Source organism: Ammospiza caudacuta, chromosome 3 (assembly GCF_027887145.1).
Source record: "Ammospiza caudacuta isolate bAmmCau1 chromosome 3, bAmmCau1.pri, whole genome shotgun sequence".
Lineage (NCBI taxonomy): Eukaryota > Metazoa > Chordata > Aves > Passeriformes > Passerellidae > Ammospiza > Ammospiza caudacuta.
Genome location: NC_080595.1, coordinates 119,210,705 through 119,228,833, shown reverse-complemented (window position 1 = coordinate 119,228,833; position 18,129 = coordinate 119,210,705). Strand labels below are relative to the sequence as shown.

The 18,129-nt window shown below is 44.6% G+C and overlaps 1 protein-coding gene across 1 annotated transcript; it reads right to left on the bottom strand.

The window, feature by feature from the left end:
• Nucleotides 1-5: 5 nt before the first annotated feature.
• Nucleotides 6-18,037, bottom strand: LOC131555506 (uncharacterized). Its single transcript, XM_058801543.1, is given in 5 exon segments — nt 6-109; nt 11,729-13,345; nt 13,348-14,427; nt 14,983-16,891; nt 17,302-18,037. Coding segments are annotated over 4 exon segments (3,867 nt in total). The 5' UTR covers nt 16,049-16,891; nt 17,302-18,037.
• Between the last annotated feature and the right edge of the window lie 92 nt (nt 18,038-18,129).

The window sequence follows — 18,129 nt, the reverse complement described above, 5'->3', positions numbered from 1 at the left end:
GCTCCTCAGCTCCACGCGGGCGCCCACACGGAGGCTTCGCCCCTCCAGCGTCGCCGTCCCGCGCGGGAGAGGCGCCGCCAGCTGCCCGCGCACAGCCCCGCGCGGCCGCCTGGCACGCCAGCCACTCATGGGCCGCGTCAGCCGTTGCGTCACACGCCGCGCCGGCAGCACGGCCTGCCGGGAGTTGTAGTCTCGGGCTCACAGCCACGGCTCCGTCCCCCGCCACCGGGAGCTGCAGTCCCTCCCGGGCATCAAACGGCTCCTTCGCCCCAGGGCGGGGAAGGACCCGAGGCAGCACCGCTCCTCCCGAATGCCCTCTCTTTTTCCCTCCAACTCTTTTTTCTTTTTTCACTCTGGTTTTCAACCCTTCCCTTCCCTCTTGCTCTCCTGCTTCCTTTCCTTTCCTTTCCTATCCCTTTCCCTTTCTTCTATTTCTGATTTTGGTTTATCTTTCTAGCTTTAGAATAAAACAGCAGCAGTAGAAACTGTCAGGATACCTGGGAGTAAAAAAAAAAAACTCCAAAACGAAAATGATTTAAAGAAAACGATTTATTCCCTGGGAGCCTGAAATTTTCTACTGCTGCACGTGACATGAAGCTTTTAATCCCTTCTTATAGATAGTTGATATTTGATACTTACTTTATACAGCGCCCCCTGCCGTGTGCAACGGCGCACTGCAGCCCCAGCGCTCCCTGTCGTCTGTCCCGGCGCACTGCAGGCACAGCGCCTCCTGCCGTCTGCACAGGCGCACTGCAGGCAGAGCGCTGCGGCGGCGTTCGGTTCTGTTTAATGAAACTCGGCTGAATTCGGCTTGGTTCGGCTCTTGGTCTAAACTCGTTTCAGTTCGGCTCTTCGGCCGAACTCGTCACGATTGGGCTAAACTCGGTCATATTCGGCACATTGTCTAAATGCGCCCAGTGTCGGCTACACTCGGCTATCATCGGCTCTTGGTGTAAACTCGGCTTTTTTCGGCCACACTCGGCTCTTCGGTTCAAGTCGGCTGTTTTCGGCTCCACTGGGCTCCTCGGGGAAACTCGGCTCTTTTCGGCCACACTCGGCTCTTCCGTGAAACTCGGCTGTTTCCGGCCACACTCGGCTCTTCGGAACTATTCGGCCCGGCTCGGCTCCCTCAGGGCGGGAAAGCGGCCGTGACAGGACCCCGGCACAGCGAGGCGTTTAACCCACATGCCTGTCACAAACCCGCCAAAATACGCTCGCCCGCGGCGCCGCTGAGACCACAGCGCCTTTCGGGTACATCTAAAACGCCACAAAAAATCCCACTGGGGCCGCGCCGGCTTCGGTCTTACACGCAGGCAGCCCTGAAGACGGACTGCGGCCTTCAATTTACGCGCCATTTCTGCCCCCATCTCGAGAAGGTCAACCAAAAGTCCGCGACACCCGCGACTCGCCGCTCCCAAGATGGCGGCCCCTCGGTGCAGGGCTGCAGTACCGCGCTCTGCCCACAAGGCGGCAGCACTGCCGCCCGCCCCAGCCGGGGCCGCAGCGCGCCTCGGGGCTGCGGGCAGCGAAGGCGGCAAAAAACAACAGGGGCGACCCCCGACGAAAACTGCTCTGAAATAAATGCCAAAAACCCGCCTCTTACCCGACATGACCCAAACAAGCCCCGTTGTTTGAAATTATATTTAAATACATTTGATATTTCTATTTTTCGTATTTATATTCACATGCATATTTATAGTGGACATGGATGCAGTATGTCATTTATACACTATATTATGTCTATTCCTTATACTATATTATGTCTATTCCTACTAATAATATTTATTTATCTTTTGTGGTTCTATAAATATCTTTATGTATTGATTCTATATTTATATTTTTAAAATTCTATTTCTATAACACTTTTATTATTTAAAATTAAAATCCCTTTCTAACTCAATACATACAAAAAAACCCTTTCTTTTACACTATATTGAAATATTTTTATATTTATAGCTTGCATGACTATATTCAAATTTATATTTATAGTTTATATCGATGCATTACATTAATAACTATATATAATATGCACCTTATTCAAAACTATACGGGAATTATTTTTTAAATTATTTACCATATCTACTGCTACAACTTCTTTTTCCTTATATTTCTAATTTTTATATAAATCTTTAATGTGTTTACTATATATTTCTATACTTCTATTTCTGCCTTTATATTATTTCTATTTGTAATTTTTATACTAAAACCCCTGCTTTGGCAAAGAAAAAGCAAAACCATTCATTATTTTAAAGTACCTAAATTTTTTAAAATATTTATATGTATCATAATATACAACAAATGATAGATATATATAGATAGATAGATCACATCCGTATTTATATCTATTTTATATCCATTTCCTATAATATTTTAATAAGATATATACAGTATTACTTGTATTATATATTGTATCAATTTATGTTATTTTACATTTACAATTTATTATTAAAATTTTTATATATCTGCATATAGTTGCAATATATTTATATTATTGTATTTTTGTTTGGGTCGTATTTACATTTATATTCTCTATTCATATATCTATAAACATATATAATACTCTACTAAAATTAGAATAACTTATTGAAACATATAATGACTTAAGTTACATGTTAAATTTTAAAAATTGACCGAATATATAAAAATAAAATTGGCTCATTCCCATTGCTACACATCTACTTCTTTTGTTTCAATAGAGTTAGAGTCATAATTGTATATTTAAAATCCAATTCCTAAATGAAATGACAGAACAAACAGCACCAAATTCCCACCAATATCTTCCAAAAACATCAAGAAATCTCCAACAGCCAAACAAGTGTCAGCGAAAAAACAAAGAACACTCTTTACAATAACAATTCTCATCACGACAGAAAAATGGAACCAAAATAAAAGAAAATCCTATAGAAACACACACAGCAAATTACAAAAAGTACTTAAAAAAAGTCAAACCAATCTACTAAACTCAAGACAGTGCCACTCATCCTGAACGTTACTAAAAAAATAAAAAAACCAAATTCTACAAAATTCTACCTCTACACTAACTCAAAGAATAAACAATCCTCTGTAAAAATAACGTTAAAACCTGCACTAATTAAAAAAACGGAAAAACATCTCAACCACTAAAAACTAAGAAATTAACTACCCAAATAAATAAATACTTTAAAAACCCACCATATAAATACCCATGTTCCCAAAAAAACCCCTGATAAACAATACTCAAATACATTAAAAGACAACAACAACAACAAAAGAAAATAAAGAAACCAACAACAAGAATAATACCAAAAACCAAGTAAACTTAAATCTGCAACAAAAAAATTATTCCCAACAGAATAAACCCATAGTGCCTCAAGCTATCAAAATAAAAATACCACCTAGAAACAAACACAAAGACTAAAGACAAACGTAACCATAAACAATGTCCCCCAAATTACCCGTAACCATAAAACATACACTACAATCGAACAAACCAAACAAATAAAAGCCCTGGAAGACGATAAACACACATGCAATTATCGAGATTAAAAACCCGCGGCTATGAACGACACGACGCTACCCCAAGCCCCCCAAAACAAACACTACACACTCACGCTAATAAAAGCCGCCGCAACAGAATTAAAATGCGAACCGCTGCTTCGCGCTACGACCCGTAAAAACCATTGCGCGCTCTTCTAAACATAATACCCAGGAAAAAAAAAAAAATCCGACTACAAAACCCAATCCAAAACAAACCTTTACCATCGCTACCGGCACCGAGAACCGTGCCGCTCGGGAAGAACACCGCATCCCTTAGCGTACGCCCGCTGCAAACCGAACCCAGCCACGTAATCAACGCCTCCAAAGCGCCTCCGAGCCGCGGCACCGCCGAGCTTTGAGCGGCCGAACCCCGCGCTCGCTGCCGGCCCCGGACGGAGCGCGGCTCCCGGCAGGGAAGCGGCTCCTGCGGCGGCTGCTCCGGCACGCGGGGCCGGCACCGGGCCCGGGGCTCCCGGCGGCGCCCCGGCCCCGCGCCCGGAGCGGACGGAGCGGCCGGCACCGCCCGGGCCGGCGCAGCAGCGCCCGCGCCGCCTCCGCCGCCCTCGGCCGGCCCGGCCCGGCTCCCCTCGGCTCGCACCGGCGCGGCTCCGCCACCGCCGCCCTCGGCCGGCCCGGCCGCGCCGAATCCCCCGTGCGCCCCGGCAGCCGCCCGGGCCGTGCCGGCAGCGCTCCCGAGCGGGAACGTTCCGGGCCGGGCCGCGGGCACGACGAGCGCCCTCCGATGCAGCGGCACAGCCCCATTGCAGCCCTGCAAACGCTGCCGGAGCTGCGGCTCCCCGCAAGCCAACCCCGAAACCGACGCCGCAGACGGGGCGCACCTCACTCCAACAAGGGCAAAGAAATGTGTTCTCCCCTCCAATTTCACCCCCTACGACAGCAGAAAAGAAGGGGCGCTCCTCAAATGAAAGCCTTCGACTGATGGCAAAGGGCGATTTCGACCTCCGTTCAAACCCTTCAAAAGGAGGGACACCAGGGCTGCCTCCTCCATTTAAACCCGAGGGTGATGAAAATGTGGTGGCTGCCTTCAAATCAAACCCATAACACCACAAGAATACTTTTCCCATTCCCCTTAGAATAGAACGCAGGGATTCCCTGTCACCTGCGGGATACCCCTAACAGCCTGGAAAAGGCAGCTTTTCCCGCAATCAACACCCTTAAAACCACAAGTCAAGAGGGATCCCCTCAGTTCAAACGCAGACAATAAAAGAAGAGGAGCTGCTTCCTTCTCCGTAATTCGTTTTGTCTTCATAAGCTCCATTTTTGTTCCTGGGGAACCGGGGAGGGACTGGCAAGATGAAATTGCAAAGGGGAAGGAGAAAATTCCCCGCTCCAAACCCACACGGGCTCACCTGTTCGGCTGCTGCTCCCCGGCACAAAGATTCGTCCCTCGGCGCCTCCTTTAAGCGATGCTCCGCGTACCCAAACGCGGATCCAGGTGTCCCCCCGACCCTGTGAGAAGCTCCCGCAGCCCTTCCACGAGACAGCGCCGGGAGCGCCCCATAAACCCCTCCACTCAGCAGCTCCGTGCAAAAGGGAGCCGAGGCAAAGCCTCCCCCTAAAACAGTCCGGCCCCGGCAGGAGGCGGCCCCTCCTCATCCTCACACTCGCACCTGGGCTGCTCCGAGCCCCCATCATCCTCACACTCACACCTGGGCTGCTCCGAGCCTCATCATCCTCACACTCACACCTGGCGCCCATGCCGCTCTCCAACAGCGCCTCTCCCTGTCCAGTACACAGCCCGCTTCTCACAGACACAGAGCAAACAGAAATCTGCTACGGGTGTATTTTTATATATATATTTATATATTTGTGATATATTTCCGTACTTATATTTATATTTCTATAATATTTATAGTATTTAAAATAAAAACCCTGCCTCTAACCAAAATTGAAAAATACCTTTATTTAAATGGTGTTTAAATATTTTATATTTATATTTTTATAATTATATTAACTTTTTCATTTTTAGTTTATATTGATATATTTATATATAATATATATAAGAACATAGTAATATACTACAATAATCCTTATATATTATAACTAGTTCTAATACTTATATTTGTTTATATTTTATATTTTTATAGATATCTTTATGTATTTATCATATATTTCTATATTTAGATTTCTATCTTTATATTATTTATAATTATATTTTTATAATAAAATCCCAGCCTATAAAAAGACAAAAAAACACCTTTATTTTGAACTATATTTAAATATTTTACATTTTTCATATATTTTATCAATTTCTTTTTTTACATTTCAGATACAGAAATGTAATTTACTTAGGGTCATTGAATTTTTCTTGCATCTTGGTAATTTTCCATTATCTGCAAAATTATCTGAATTTGCAGCATAATTAATCTGAGATATTTATACCAATCTTCACACTCATAGTTTCAGCCCCACCCACAATAGCTATTTGCTTATAATCCTTTCCATTCTCAATCATTCTTCTTCAGGCTATTCACCAGAGTCAGAAATGTTTTATTTTGTTCATATTTTGGAGCTGCTTCTAAAAAGAAAACTGGGAGCAGCTCTCCAACTTCTCAAGGGGAAAAAGACAAACGAAGGGCAGAGGTGGCAACTGATAGTCCCAGGGTCTGAAACCTTGGGAAGCACAGTTTAGGTTCCTGGCAGCTAAAACAGTTTAATGTTGGTCGTGCTGCAAGCCCTGCGCAGACGTTTAAACCTGTGTGATTTACTGTCCAGTATCTTTCTAACTTGTTAGAAGGTTTAATTTGGGAATTCAATTTGGGCCCATTCACTATAAAATCTTGCAAAGGCTGAAGGATTGGTATGGTGACTGCCCTCAGCAAAGGTTATTCGTTCATATTTTGTCAAATTTCCCACAGCTGCAGGCAGGAAAGGCAAGGGTTAGGGCTAGGAATTCTGCAAGCAAGAATTCCTTGTTACTGTTGATTTATTGTGTGTGTGTCAGTGAACCAGGGCTGGGACAAGGATGTGTCCCTTACAGAGCTGCCACTGGAGCTGTTGTCCCTTGGAGCCATTCTGAAGGTCTGATTCTATCACATTTTGAGGCTATATCCAGAGTTCAGTTAGTAGCTGGGTCTCACTCAGGTGCAAGCAGCCAGGGGAGGGTCCTTACCTGTGCAGCCCAATGGCCCTGCTCAGCCTGGCTGCAGCTGCTGCTGGCACAGACTGGCACTGGGGCAGCTGTTCCAGGGCACTGGAGATCACTGAGGGTGGTGGTGGTGGCACAAGGCATGTAGGAACCTGTGGACAGGTGTCCAAACAGAAAGTTTGTTAACACCACCCTAAATCTGTCCTTCTGTCACGCTGGGATTCCTTAGGATTTGCTGGGTTTTCTCATGTGGTCAGTAAGGAAACAAAAGGTCAAAGCAGGGGCATTAAAAATCCTGATGGTGCTGAGTGAGAGGGCGGGAGGAGCTGCCATCCTGCCTGGAGCAGCATCCAGCTCTGCAGGCGCTGCCACATTGCCCTGGAGGCGTGAGCAGGGCTGGGAAGGGAGCAGAGCCTGACACCCCCTCGCACTGCCAGCTTTGGCCAGTGCCACACCTGATCCTGACCCGGTACGGAACGGATTGCTTGGGAAGGGAGGAGCTCTGCATCATCCACAGAGGTGCCTGGATCAGGGCATCCCACCCCCGGGAGAGCTGGAGCACATCTCACCTGCAGGAGGGATGGAGCACATCTCACCCCTGGGGGAGATGGAGCACATCTCACCCCTGGGAGATGGAGCACATCTCATTCCCAGGAGATGGAGCACATCTCACCTGCAGGAGGGATGGAGCACATCTCACCCCTGGGAGATGGAGCACATCTCACCCCTGGGAGATGGAGCACATCTCACCCACAGGAGAAGGAGCACATCTCACCCCTGGGAGATGGAGCACATCTCATTCCCAGGAGATGGAGCACATCTCACCTGCAGGAGGGATGGAGCACATCTCACCCCTGGGAGATGGAGCACATCTCACCCACAGGAGAAGGAGCACATCTCACCCCTGGGAGATGGAGCACATCTCACCCACAGGAGAAGGAGCACATCTCACCCCTGGGAGATGGAGCACATCTCACCCCTGGGAGATGGAGCACATCTCACCCACAGGAGGGATGGAGCACATCTCACCCCCGGGAGAGCTCATCAGCTGCTTGTTAAATGGTGAAATGACTCAAACAGGACAACCTGTCTCATAGCACCTTGGTTTGGTGCCACAGGATGAACGCTCCAGGCTGACAATGAACATCTTACTGCGAGAGTGAGACCTGGAAAGATAAGCTGGATTTCTCACTGACAGGCACCTCACTTTAATGTAAAAGCTACAAAAGTCACACCAAACTTTCCCAAAGCAGAAATGTTCTGTTCATCCCCTGTAAATGTGTGGAGTTTCTCTCCAGAGAAGTGAGCCTGCATTGCAGTTACTCCTCTGGACAGTGAGTGAAAGGACTCTGGGTACAACAATGGCATTTGGTGCCAAATTCCACTTGACCCCTAATCAATAATCTTTCTTTTGCTAGCTTTAAAATATGTAGATTACATAAAAGTGATATGCACTTTTATGTAATCTACTAGTAGTTCTTCCTTGTTTATACTGTGTAGTAAAGACCTTTTGTCTGTTATCTCCTGTCTGTTCAATAAATAACTGATTTTATGAATTGCCTTGATTTGCCATCCTTAGAACTTGCGGGCCAGAGCGCTTTCTTGAATTTAAGAGGTTGCCAAAAATCTGAGGCTAAGGCAGAGCTTGCCTGAAGCTCCCACTTGTTTCATGACATTTTTGGCATAGTTGAAGACAGGATGGCAAACAATTTAGAGAAACAGACAAAAGGCTTGGCCGATTACCTGCAAAGGCACAGTTTTCATATTGAAACTGATGAGCTTTGGCCAGTAGATAACTGGTACAAGTGCGAGAAAATGTAGGAGAAAATAGATGAAAAATGGGGACTGCTGAAAGATAAAAGGGAGAAAGTATTATTTGTAATGCACTGGCACTATGTTTAAAGTTTGCACGGCAATGGAGGGAACAGATGATAAAATGGTAATAAGAGAAATGAAATAAAGGAAATAAATTGAATTGGTATTGTAAAATTGTCTCTACGATACCAAAATGATAAATTGAAACAAGAGTTAAAAGGATCCAAGGGAAAGACAAAAACCTGGGAAGAAAATTTAAAATTGACAATACTAAAAAAACCCCAGAGATTATCATATCCCAGGAGATGGATTTTGGAATGTTTTATGGAATTGTCTGAGTGGCTCTTACCTCTTATATTTATATTGTCTGTTCATGACAGGTCCAGCCTCTGCTTCAACTTAGTGCCACTCTAAGCCCTCAGTCTGCAGGGAAATCAATGTTTTGGGAAGTTCTTACAGCTCTATTTAGTGCTTAAGGGTTAGGATGATTTTCTGGGAGCAGGCTGTCCGACCAGACCTGTTTCCTTCCCTCTCCCTCTCAGAGTGTCCCTTGGGAAGCTGAAGTGAGACAGGACCTGTAAAATGTGACTGTCTGTGTCCTCCAGGGTGATGCCGAATTTGCCCCAAAAGGCGAGAACAACTGCTTAAGAGACTCAGCCTAAGTCAGATAAGCAGGAGGTATTTTATTACGACGCGTCGGAGAAATCACGAAATGGATTTCTAAATTATGCACCGCAAAAGCGGGTTTTTATACAATTTTAAACAAGGATTACATCATTTATTACATGCATATTCATAGGCAGGCGGAGTCTTCTGGGAATTCTTGGTCTTCCTCAGTTAAATTTTAAGCTTTTCCTAATTTGGTCTTCTTCCTGTTATCCTTGGCATGTTTTTCCATGACTTAGCTGAAGTAACTGTTATACTTGGCTTGATCCTAACGGGTTGGCAGGTCACTTTAACTTATTGGCTTCCACTTCTTCTTCTTCAAATATTCTAATTCCAAAGTTTCTTCTGTGAGTGTATTTTAGATTACCTATCCAAATATTGTGAGTGTATTTTTACATTGCCTTACCTAAGTATCTGATCAAAGATCTTCCTGAAAGTGTATTTTAGGTTATTTATTAACTGCTGCAATTCCCTTAATATATTTTTGAGTGTCTTTAATTCTTTTATTTTTCAGAAGCTATTAACCATTATAATAAATGGCTTCATTTCCCCCCTTTTCTTATTACTTACGAATTCTTTCGTCAAATTCTAACCCTGTAGGGCGCTGATATGCTCGTACCATAGCCCAGATCATTTGGGTTCTTCTCATTATAATTCTCAGTCTCCACCACATGCAAATATTTGTAAGAGTTAATAGTAACAGAACTATGATTATTATTAGCGTTGGGTGCACCAGATAGTTAAAGACTTGTGTAGCTGTTGGGGAGTATCCTACAAAGATATCCCACCAATGATGCTGGCCTACTTGTTCTACTTTAGTCAGGACATTCTGTATTTTTCTGAATTATGTTCTACCTGCCATACCATTCGTTTGGTTGTTTGATTTACCTTTTGTATTAATTCCCTTACTTTAGGATGTGTGAGCATTGCTTTAAGGACTTCGACGTCCATCCCTATTTGTAATTTCGGTATCTCTTGATATAGGTCAAAATCTGCATTAATTAGCTGTTGAGTAGTTATTGGGACAGTATAATGAAAGTCACAACCTACTATCTTGGTGAAGTTGCATACACAAAAGTTAGTATTGTTAGTCTTTTCTTGGCAATTATCTATGGTGACGTTATCGCAAGCTGTCCTCACACAAGCGCACCCATTCCCTATATAATAAACTTGTGATCGTGTTCTATTATGCGGAAGCATTTCAAAGGTACATACACTATTTTCAGCATCTAAACATAGATCTTCCGCTTCTACTACAGCGTTTTCACAGACATAGCCTAATTGTCCTCTAGGAATACATGCTTCTGTGCTAACCGATTGCCACCTATTTTTGGTATTATCATAACTAGCCCAGACATTATGGTCTATGGGCTTGACAATAACATCTTGATGTATTGTCCCTAGAGTGAGGATAGGAAAGATAGCTCTTTCCTCTGCTGCACTAATGGTGAGGACATAGGCTTCAATGTGTTCTTGTTGAGGCTCATAAGTGAAATTTACTAATTGCCACCAGGCTTGGTGGTCCTTCTCAAATTGTGTAGTATGATTGTCCTTTAGTATTGTTTCTCTTATCTCTTGAGGTAATATACCTGACGTTCCTTCTCTCATTATTCCTGCCGCTACTGATTGTACCCATTGTTGTGTCTGAGGGCACTGGATAGCTAGTGCAATTTCTCTGCTAAGTTCCCCTGTATAGTTAGCGAACTTCAAAAAATCCTCTTCAGTATGGTTTGCTACCATGGTTAGTAATTTTACTACAAGTGATTATGTTTCTGCTAATGTGAGCATGGATGAACTGAGGGGCATTTTTAGCTTTCCTAAGTTCGACGTGACGGTACTTAATTTATTCACTAATACTTCTTGATCTATCGTGTTTAATATACCAAATCCAGTGCCAATCCATCCACCTAGATCTCTTTGTGCTCTTCTATGATGAGACCTTGTTGCTAGCCATGCATTCCATCCCTTAAGGCTTTGCTGTATCAATGGTTGGCAACCCTTTTGCAAATACGTAATATCGGTGTGAAGGTTAGTGCCCTATCACCACAGTAGCATTCTTATCAAACTGTTTCCCCACCGTAATTACATAATCATAAATATACTGATTACCGATTTGGTCTATAGCGTCCCCATTTACAACTTGCATAGCATAAGGTCTACCATACAAAATTTCAAATGGGCTTAACTTTTCTTTTGATCTTGGTTTGACTCTCAGCCTAAGCAGAGCAATAGGCAAAGCCTGATACCACTGCAAATTAGTCTCCTGGCATATTTTGGCAATTTGCTGTTTGATGAGATGATTCATCTTTTCCACTTGCCCACTGGCCTGTGGACGATAAGGTGTGTGTAGTTGCCATTTGATTTGTAATGCTTTGCTTATTGCTCTCACCACTTTTGCACAGAAGTGTGTACCTCTATCCGAAGAAATGCTCTTTGGTACCCCAAACCGTGGAATAATTTCATTCAACAGTACTTTAGTCACTTCTCTTTCCTTATTTGTCCTACAAGGGAATGCTTCAGGCCACCCAGAAAATGTATCAGTTATTACCAACAAATACCGAAACCCCCCTTTTCTTGGGAGTTCAGAAAAATCAATTTGCCATACTTCACCTGGGAATTTACCTCGATTTATGGCTCCTTGATGTACTTTGGTTCCTGTGTTCGGGTTATTTTTCAGACACCGCTCGCACTGGGACGTAACGTGTTTTACAGTAGTAAATAATTTCGGTCCTGCTATTCTGGTCTGCAAATATTGGTAAAGCGAATCTAGGCCCCAATGGGCCTTCTCATGTTCTGCCTTCACAAACTGCCACATCACGTTTCCTGGTATCACTAACTGTCCTGTTTCTAATCGACCCCAACCATTTTCTAGTATTTTGCCCTTATTCCTTTGAATCCATCTATGATCTGACTCTTGGTAATCTGGCTGGATATTGATATCCAGCTCCCCTGGTATTAGGGCCGCTATTTCCGCTTCCCTATTTCTTGTGGCCGCCAATTTAGCTTCTGTGTCTGCCTTCCTGTTCCCTATCTCTGGTATAGTGTTACCTTTCAGATGTCCCTTACAATGCATTATGGCCACTTGTGCTGGGAGTTGGACCGCCTCTAGCAATCGCAGAATCTCTTCTGCATGTTTGACTGTTTTTCCTTGTGTAGTCAATAGTCCTCTTTCTTTCCAGATGGCCCCATGAGCATGTACAACAGAGAAGGCATATTTAGAGTCTGTCCATATATTAATTTGCATGTTTTCTGCCAATTCCAAGGCTCGGGTCAGAGCTATCAGCTCTGCCTTTTGAGCTGAAGTCCCTGCAGGCAAGGGGTTTGACTCAATTACCCTTTCTGTAGTGGTGACTGCATAGCCAGCCATTCTTACTCCTTGCTTCACGAAGCTGCTGCCATCTGAGAACCAGTTGTCCGCACCTTCGAGCGGCTCTTCTTTGAGATCTGGGCGACTGGAATAGACGGCTTCAATTGTTTCCAGGCAGTCGTGTTCGATGGGTTCTGCTAGGGCTCTCCCTTCCAGAAATGAAGCTGGGTTCACAATGTTAGTTACCTGAATGGTTACGTCATCTGATTCAGCCAAGATGGCCTGGTATTTTAGGAATCTGGATGGGGACAACCAATGGTTGCCTTTCTGTTCCAGCACGGCTGACACAGTGTGAGATACTAACACAGTCATCTTTTGGCCCAGTGTGAGCTTTCTGGCCTCTTCTATGTTAATTATCACTGCAGCCACTGCCCTCAGACAGCCTGGCCATCCTTTACTTACTTCATCCAGTCGCTTGGAGAAGTAGGCCACAGCTCTCTTGTGTGTTCCCAACTGCTGTGCCAGGACTCCTAGGGCCATCCCTTGTCGTTCATGGGAGAACAGCCAGAATGGTTTTGATACATCTGGGAGACCTAAAGCCGGTGCCCTCATTAGCTCCAGCTTCAACTTCTTGAAGGCCTCTTCTGCCTCGGGAGTCCAAACTAGAACATCCTTAGTTTCTTTCAACAAATCGTACAGTGGTTTAGCGAGTATCCCGTACTGGTAGATCCACAGCCGACACCAACCTGTCATTCCCAGAAAGGCGCGCAGGTCTCTCACCGTCTCTGGTTTGGGCATTTGACAGATGGCCTCTTTCCTAGCTGCTCCCAGGGATCGCTGTCCTCTGGAGACTTCGTATCCCAGGTACACTACTTCTTTTTGCACCAGCTGTGCTTTCTGTTGAGAGACTCGGTATCCACTTAAACCCAGGAAATCAACAAGGAAATAGTCCATTCAATGCATTCTTCCTCTGTCACTGTTGCTATTAAAAGGTCATCTACGTATTGCAGAAGGGTGCCATCTCCCAGCGGCCTTTCCCACTGTTCTAATTCTTTGGCTAATTGATTCCCAAAAATCGTAGGGGAGTTTGTCCATCCTTGGGGCAATACCGTCCAGGTAAGTTGGGTCTTTCTTCCTTTATCTACAGATTCCCATTCAAAGGCAAAAATCTTTTGACTCTCGGGAGCTAAGGGAAGGCAGAAAAATGCATCTTTCAAGTCTAATACAGTGAACCAGGTCAAATTATCCTTGAGTCTAGTTAAAAGCGTGTATGGATTAGCAACTAAAGGATGTAATATCTTGGTTATTTCGTTTACTGCTCTCAAGTCCTGAACTAGTCTGTAAGCTCCATTAGGTTTCTTTACTGGCAAGATTGGTGTATTAAAATCCGATTCACATTCTACCAATAACCCCAGTTCCAAAAACCTTTTGATTATGGGCTCAATCCCCTTCCTGTCTTCTATTCTCAAAGGGTATTGTTTTCTTACCACCGGTCTTGCCCCATCTTTAAGTTCAACAACAATCGGTGCTGCTTGTTTTGATTTTCCAGGTATATCAGTAGCCCATACTAATGGGTATGCCTCGCTCAGGACTCGCTCAAAATTGTGATTCTCAGGTTTAGGTTTCACACAACTGATTGTTAGGCTTAGGGCTGTAATCAGTTGTTCTTCTTTTACTTGAAATTCAAATCTGTCCTTTTTGAACTTTATTATAGCTCCCAAGTTTTCTAATAAGTCTCTCCCTAGTAGAGGTTTTGGCGAATTTGGCAAATACAGAAACTGGTGTATTCCCATTTGTTTCCCAATTTTGTATTTGATAGGTTTCAAAAAGTAAGCCTTTTCTGGTTGGCCTGTTGCTCCCACAACTTGTACAAATTCATCACTTTTAGGTACCAATTCTTGATTTAAAACTGAAAAGGTTGCTCCCGTATCAATCAAAAAGTCCAATTCCTTTTTACCTTCCCCTAGCTCCATTTTAACCAGTGGGTCTGCTAGGGTATGGCCCACCGGTCCCCCTCATTCACTTTCTTGCTGTGTGGTGGTAGTGGTGACCATTAGCCTTCTCTTTAACTGGGGGCATTCCTGTTTCCAGTGTCCCGTCTGTAGGCAGTATGCACATTGATCTGGCCCTACTCTAGCTGGGTGGGGTTGGAACCTTCCTCCCCCTCTCACCGGGTAGCCTCTACCCCTACCCCTGGTTCCAGGTTCCGAGTAACCTGTCTTCTGAGCTGCCACTGCCACAGCCACTACTCGAGCTATCCTCCTGTCCTCCCTTTTCTTCTCCTCAACTTCTCTATTATTATATACCTTCCATGCCTCATTCAACAAGGCCTCCAGGTTTTTATTTTCTGGATGTTCAAGCTTTTGCAATTTCTTTCTGATGTCTGGGTTACTCTGTCCCATCATTAATCCTAACAGGTGTTGTTTCCCTTCTTCCGTTGCTGGGTCCAGGGGTGTGTATTGTCTCATGGCTGCCCTAAGTCTATCCAAAAACTCTGACGGGGTCTCATCCTTTCCCTGCCTAATGTCATATAACATCAACCAATTGATAGCCTTAGGGATCGCATTACGCAAGCCCATCGCTATCAGCTTTCTGTACTGTACCAATCGTCGATAGTGCTCTTCGTTGCCCGGATCCCATTCTGGTTTACTGCTGGGGAAATTATCTTCTAGTCTCCCTGATAATACTTGAGCATGTCGTTTTCCTGTTTCCAATACGAGTTCCCTTTCTGTATCTGTCAATTCTGACAACATCACCTCTATATCTTCCCAATCAATATCTAAATTCTTTGCCATTAATTCAAACCTCTTCGCTACTCCCTCTGGATTCCTCCTGAAGTTCCTTGCCTCATCCCTCCAATTGTTCAGATCACTTGTGGAGAACGGTACCTTTACCCTGGTCCTTTCTCCTACCATTGGCATAAGTTGTCGGAGAGGAGCTATTGTATGGTTCCGTTCCTCTTCTTGCTTTGCTTCCCTCCGTGCCACAGATCTGGTATAATACGAATGACTAGTCCCTTCCCCAGGATCTTCCTGTGCCTCAATGTCTTCCCTATTCTTTCTCTTCTCTTTTCTCTTTCCCTTTCCCTGTTCTTCATCTTCACCTTCTATTTCTGTTAACTCTTTTCCTACTACCCCCCTGGCATGGTTTACACAGTCCAGCCGCGCCTCGCTCTGCATCTGTCGCCTTTCTTCCCGCATCTGCCGGCGCCTATCCTGTTCCGGGCTACTGTCCTCATCTTCTGTTCCCCTTCCATCTCTCTTATCCTCTATCTGAATTATTATATTCAGCTTCTGTGAGTTGTTCTCTGCCTCCCTTTCGCATGTCTCAGTGTCATTCTTCTCACTATACCTTAGCTTAGAGACGTTGCCTCCCAGTGAGTTATCCCCAGTCCTCGGTGTGCTAGTTTCTATTCTACAGGTACCTGATTTCCCAAAACCTCCACTTCTGGGTGTACTACCATCCCCATATGGACTTAGTTCGGGGAGGCTGCGTGTCTCCCCTCGACTCTCTGTTCCATGTGGGCTGCCTTCTTCCCTCTCAACTTCTAATCTGGGTGGGTTGTCAGCATCCCTGTAGCTTCCCGACCCCTGTGGACTATCTGGTCCCTGCGGGCTGCTTTCCCTCTTGTCCATCCCCGATTTTAATGGACTATCCTCCTCCCAAGTGTTATCTAGTTTCTGAGGACTGTGCCCAAACTTAGATTTCCACCATCATTCCAGCTCCTTTAAGGGGCTAGGATCCCCTTGTTCCTCCTTTGGCCTGGGAAGAGGCCCTTCCCGTCCTGGGGCGAATGGATGGTATTCCCACAGGCTTATTTCGCTCTCCTTTCCACTATCCCTTGGGGTCCTGAGGTGCTACATTTACCCCGCACTCTTTTTGCCACTCCGGTTTATTTCTTAGGGTAAAGAACATGTCAGCATACATCACTTCGTCCCATTTGTTAAGTCGGCGAAGGAAAAGCATCAATTGCAAAATAGTATTATAATTAGTTGTTCCCTCCGGCGGCCATTTCTCATTGTCATCTAACTTGTACAACGGCCACCACTGCGTACAATATTTAAGGAGTGTCTTTTTACTTATGTTTCCCCCCGGGATCCCTCCCAAGTCCTTCCAGTGTTTTAGGATACATCCTAAGGGGGTTTTCATATTTACGTCCTTACTCTGTTGACTTCCCATAGTTATTCCCTGTGTTGGTTTAACACTTCACACACAATTTTCAGTCGCTTTTGTCCTGGCTTCTCGCGTCGCAGCGATGCTGCATCTTATTCACTCTCAACCATACACGCGCACCTTTATAAAGGAATTCCTACCTTATGGTCTATATCAGAACAGACTGTTACCGGGTTTGGTCACGCGAGGTCACCTACAGACCGTGAGACACCGGTTAGCCAGATTCGTGCAATCGCAACCGTAGACAGTGTAACAATTGCAGGAGGTCACAATTTTCTTCCGGATATCTATCAACTTATTCTCTTCTAAAAATTATAGAGAGAGCAGCAAAATATTTTTTTTTGTAAGATTTTGCAACAAACACATAGAACAGACACAAAAGATCACCGGCTGACAGACCTCTTCAGATAGCAGTTTCAGTTCTTAACCCTTAATTCACAGTATTACAACATCAAGCACAATGTTAAAACAGTTTCCCATACAGACCAAAAAATACCAAGATAAACAAACACTTCTTTCAGCAGGACTTTTGTCCTTTTCTTTACAAAAACAATGCCGGGAATCTCCTGGCAAACCAATGCTAGCAACAACCCTGGCAAACCAATGCTAGCAACCCAATGGGATTCGTTACCGGGGCGTCCCCCAGCTTTCCCTTCGGGCGGTCACGTCTGACCCCCGTTTCCTTACCAATAAAACCAATAAACAATTAAAATACCTCTTAATTGAAGCAGGAGATGCAGGGAACCCTCCGTCCACCAAGGCGCCAGTCCAGGGGGGGTCTCTTCTTGACAAAAATTCGTCAGGGGCGCCCAGAGAATCCCGACCCCGGACCCGGCCCGGGAGGACCTCAGGGCCCGGATCTCCTGTCTGGTCCCATCTGGGTCGCCAGAAAATGATGCCGAATTTGCCCCAAAAGGCGAGAACAACTGCTTAAGAGACTCAGCCTAAGTCAGATAAGCAGGAGGTATTTTATTACGACGCGTCGGAGAAATCACGAAATGGATTTCTAAATTATGCACCGCAAAAGCGGGTTTTTATACAATTTTAAACAAGGATTACATCATTTATTACATGCATATTCATAGGCAGGCGGAGTCTTCTGGGAATTCTTGGTCTTCCTCAGTTAAATTTTAAGCTTTTCCTAATTTGGTCTTCTTCCTGTTATCCTTGGCATGTTTTTCCATGACTTAGCTGAAGTAACTGTTATACTTGGCTTGATCCTAACGGGTTGGCAGGTCACTTTAACTTATTGGCTTCCACTTCTTCTTCTTCAAATATTCTAATTCCAAAGTTTCTTCTGTGAGTGTATTTTAGATTACCTATCCAAATATTGTGAGTGTATTTTTACATTGCCTTACCTAAGTATCTGATCAAAGATCTTCCTGAAAGTGTATTTTAGGTTATTTATTAACTGCTGCAATTCCCTTAATATATTTTTGAGTGTCTTTAATTCTTTTATTTCTCAGAAGCTATTAACCATTATAATAAATGGCTTCAAGGGGCTGGACTGTTTGCTAGCAGTGCTGATGGAGTGTGAGGTGCT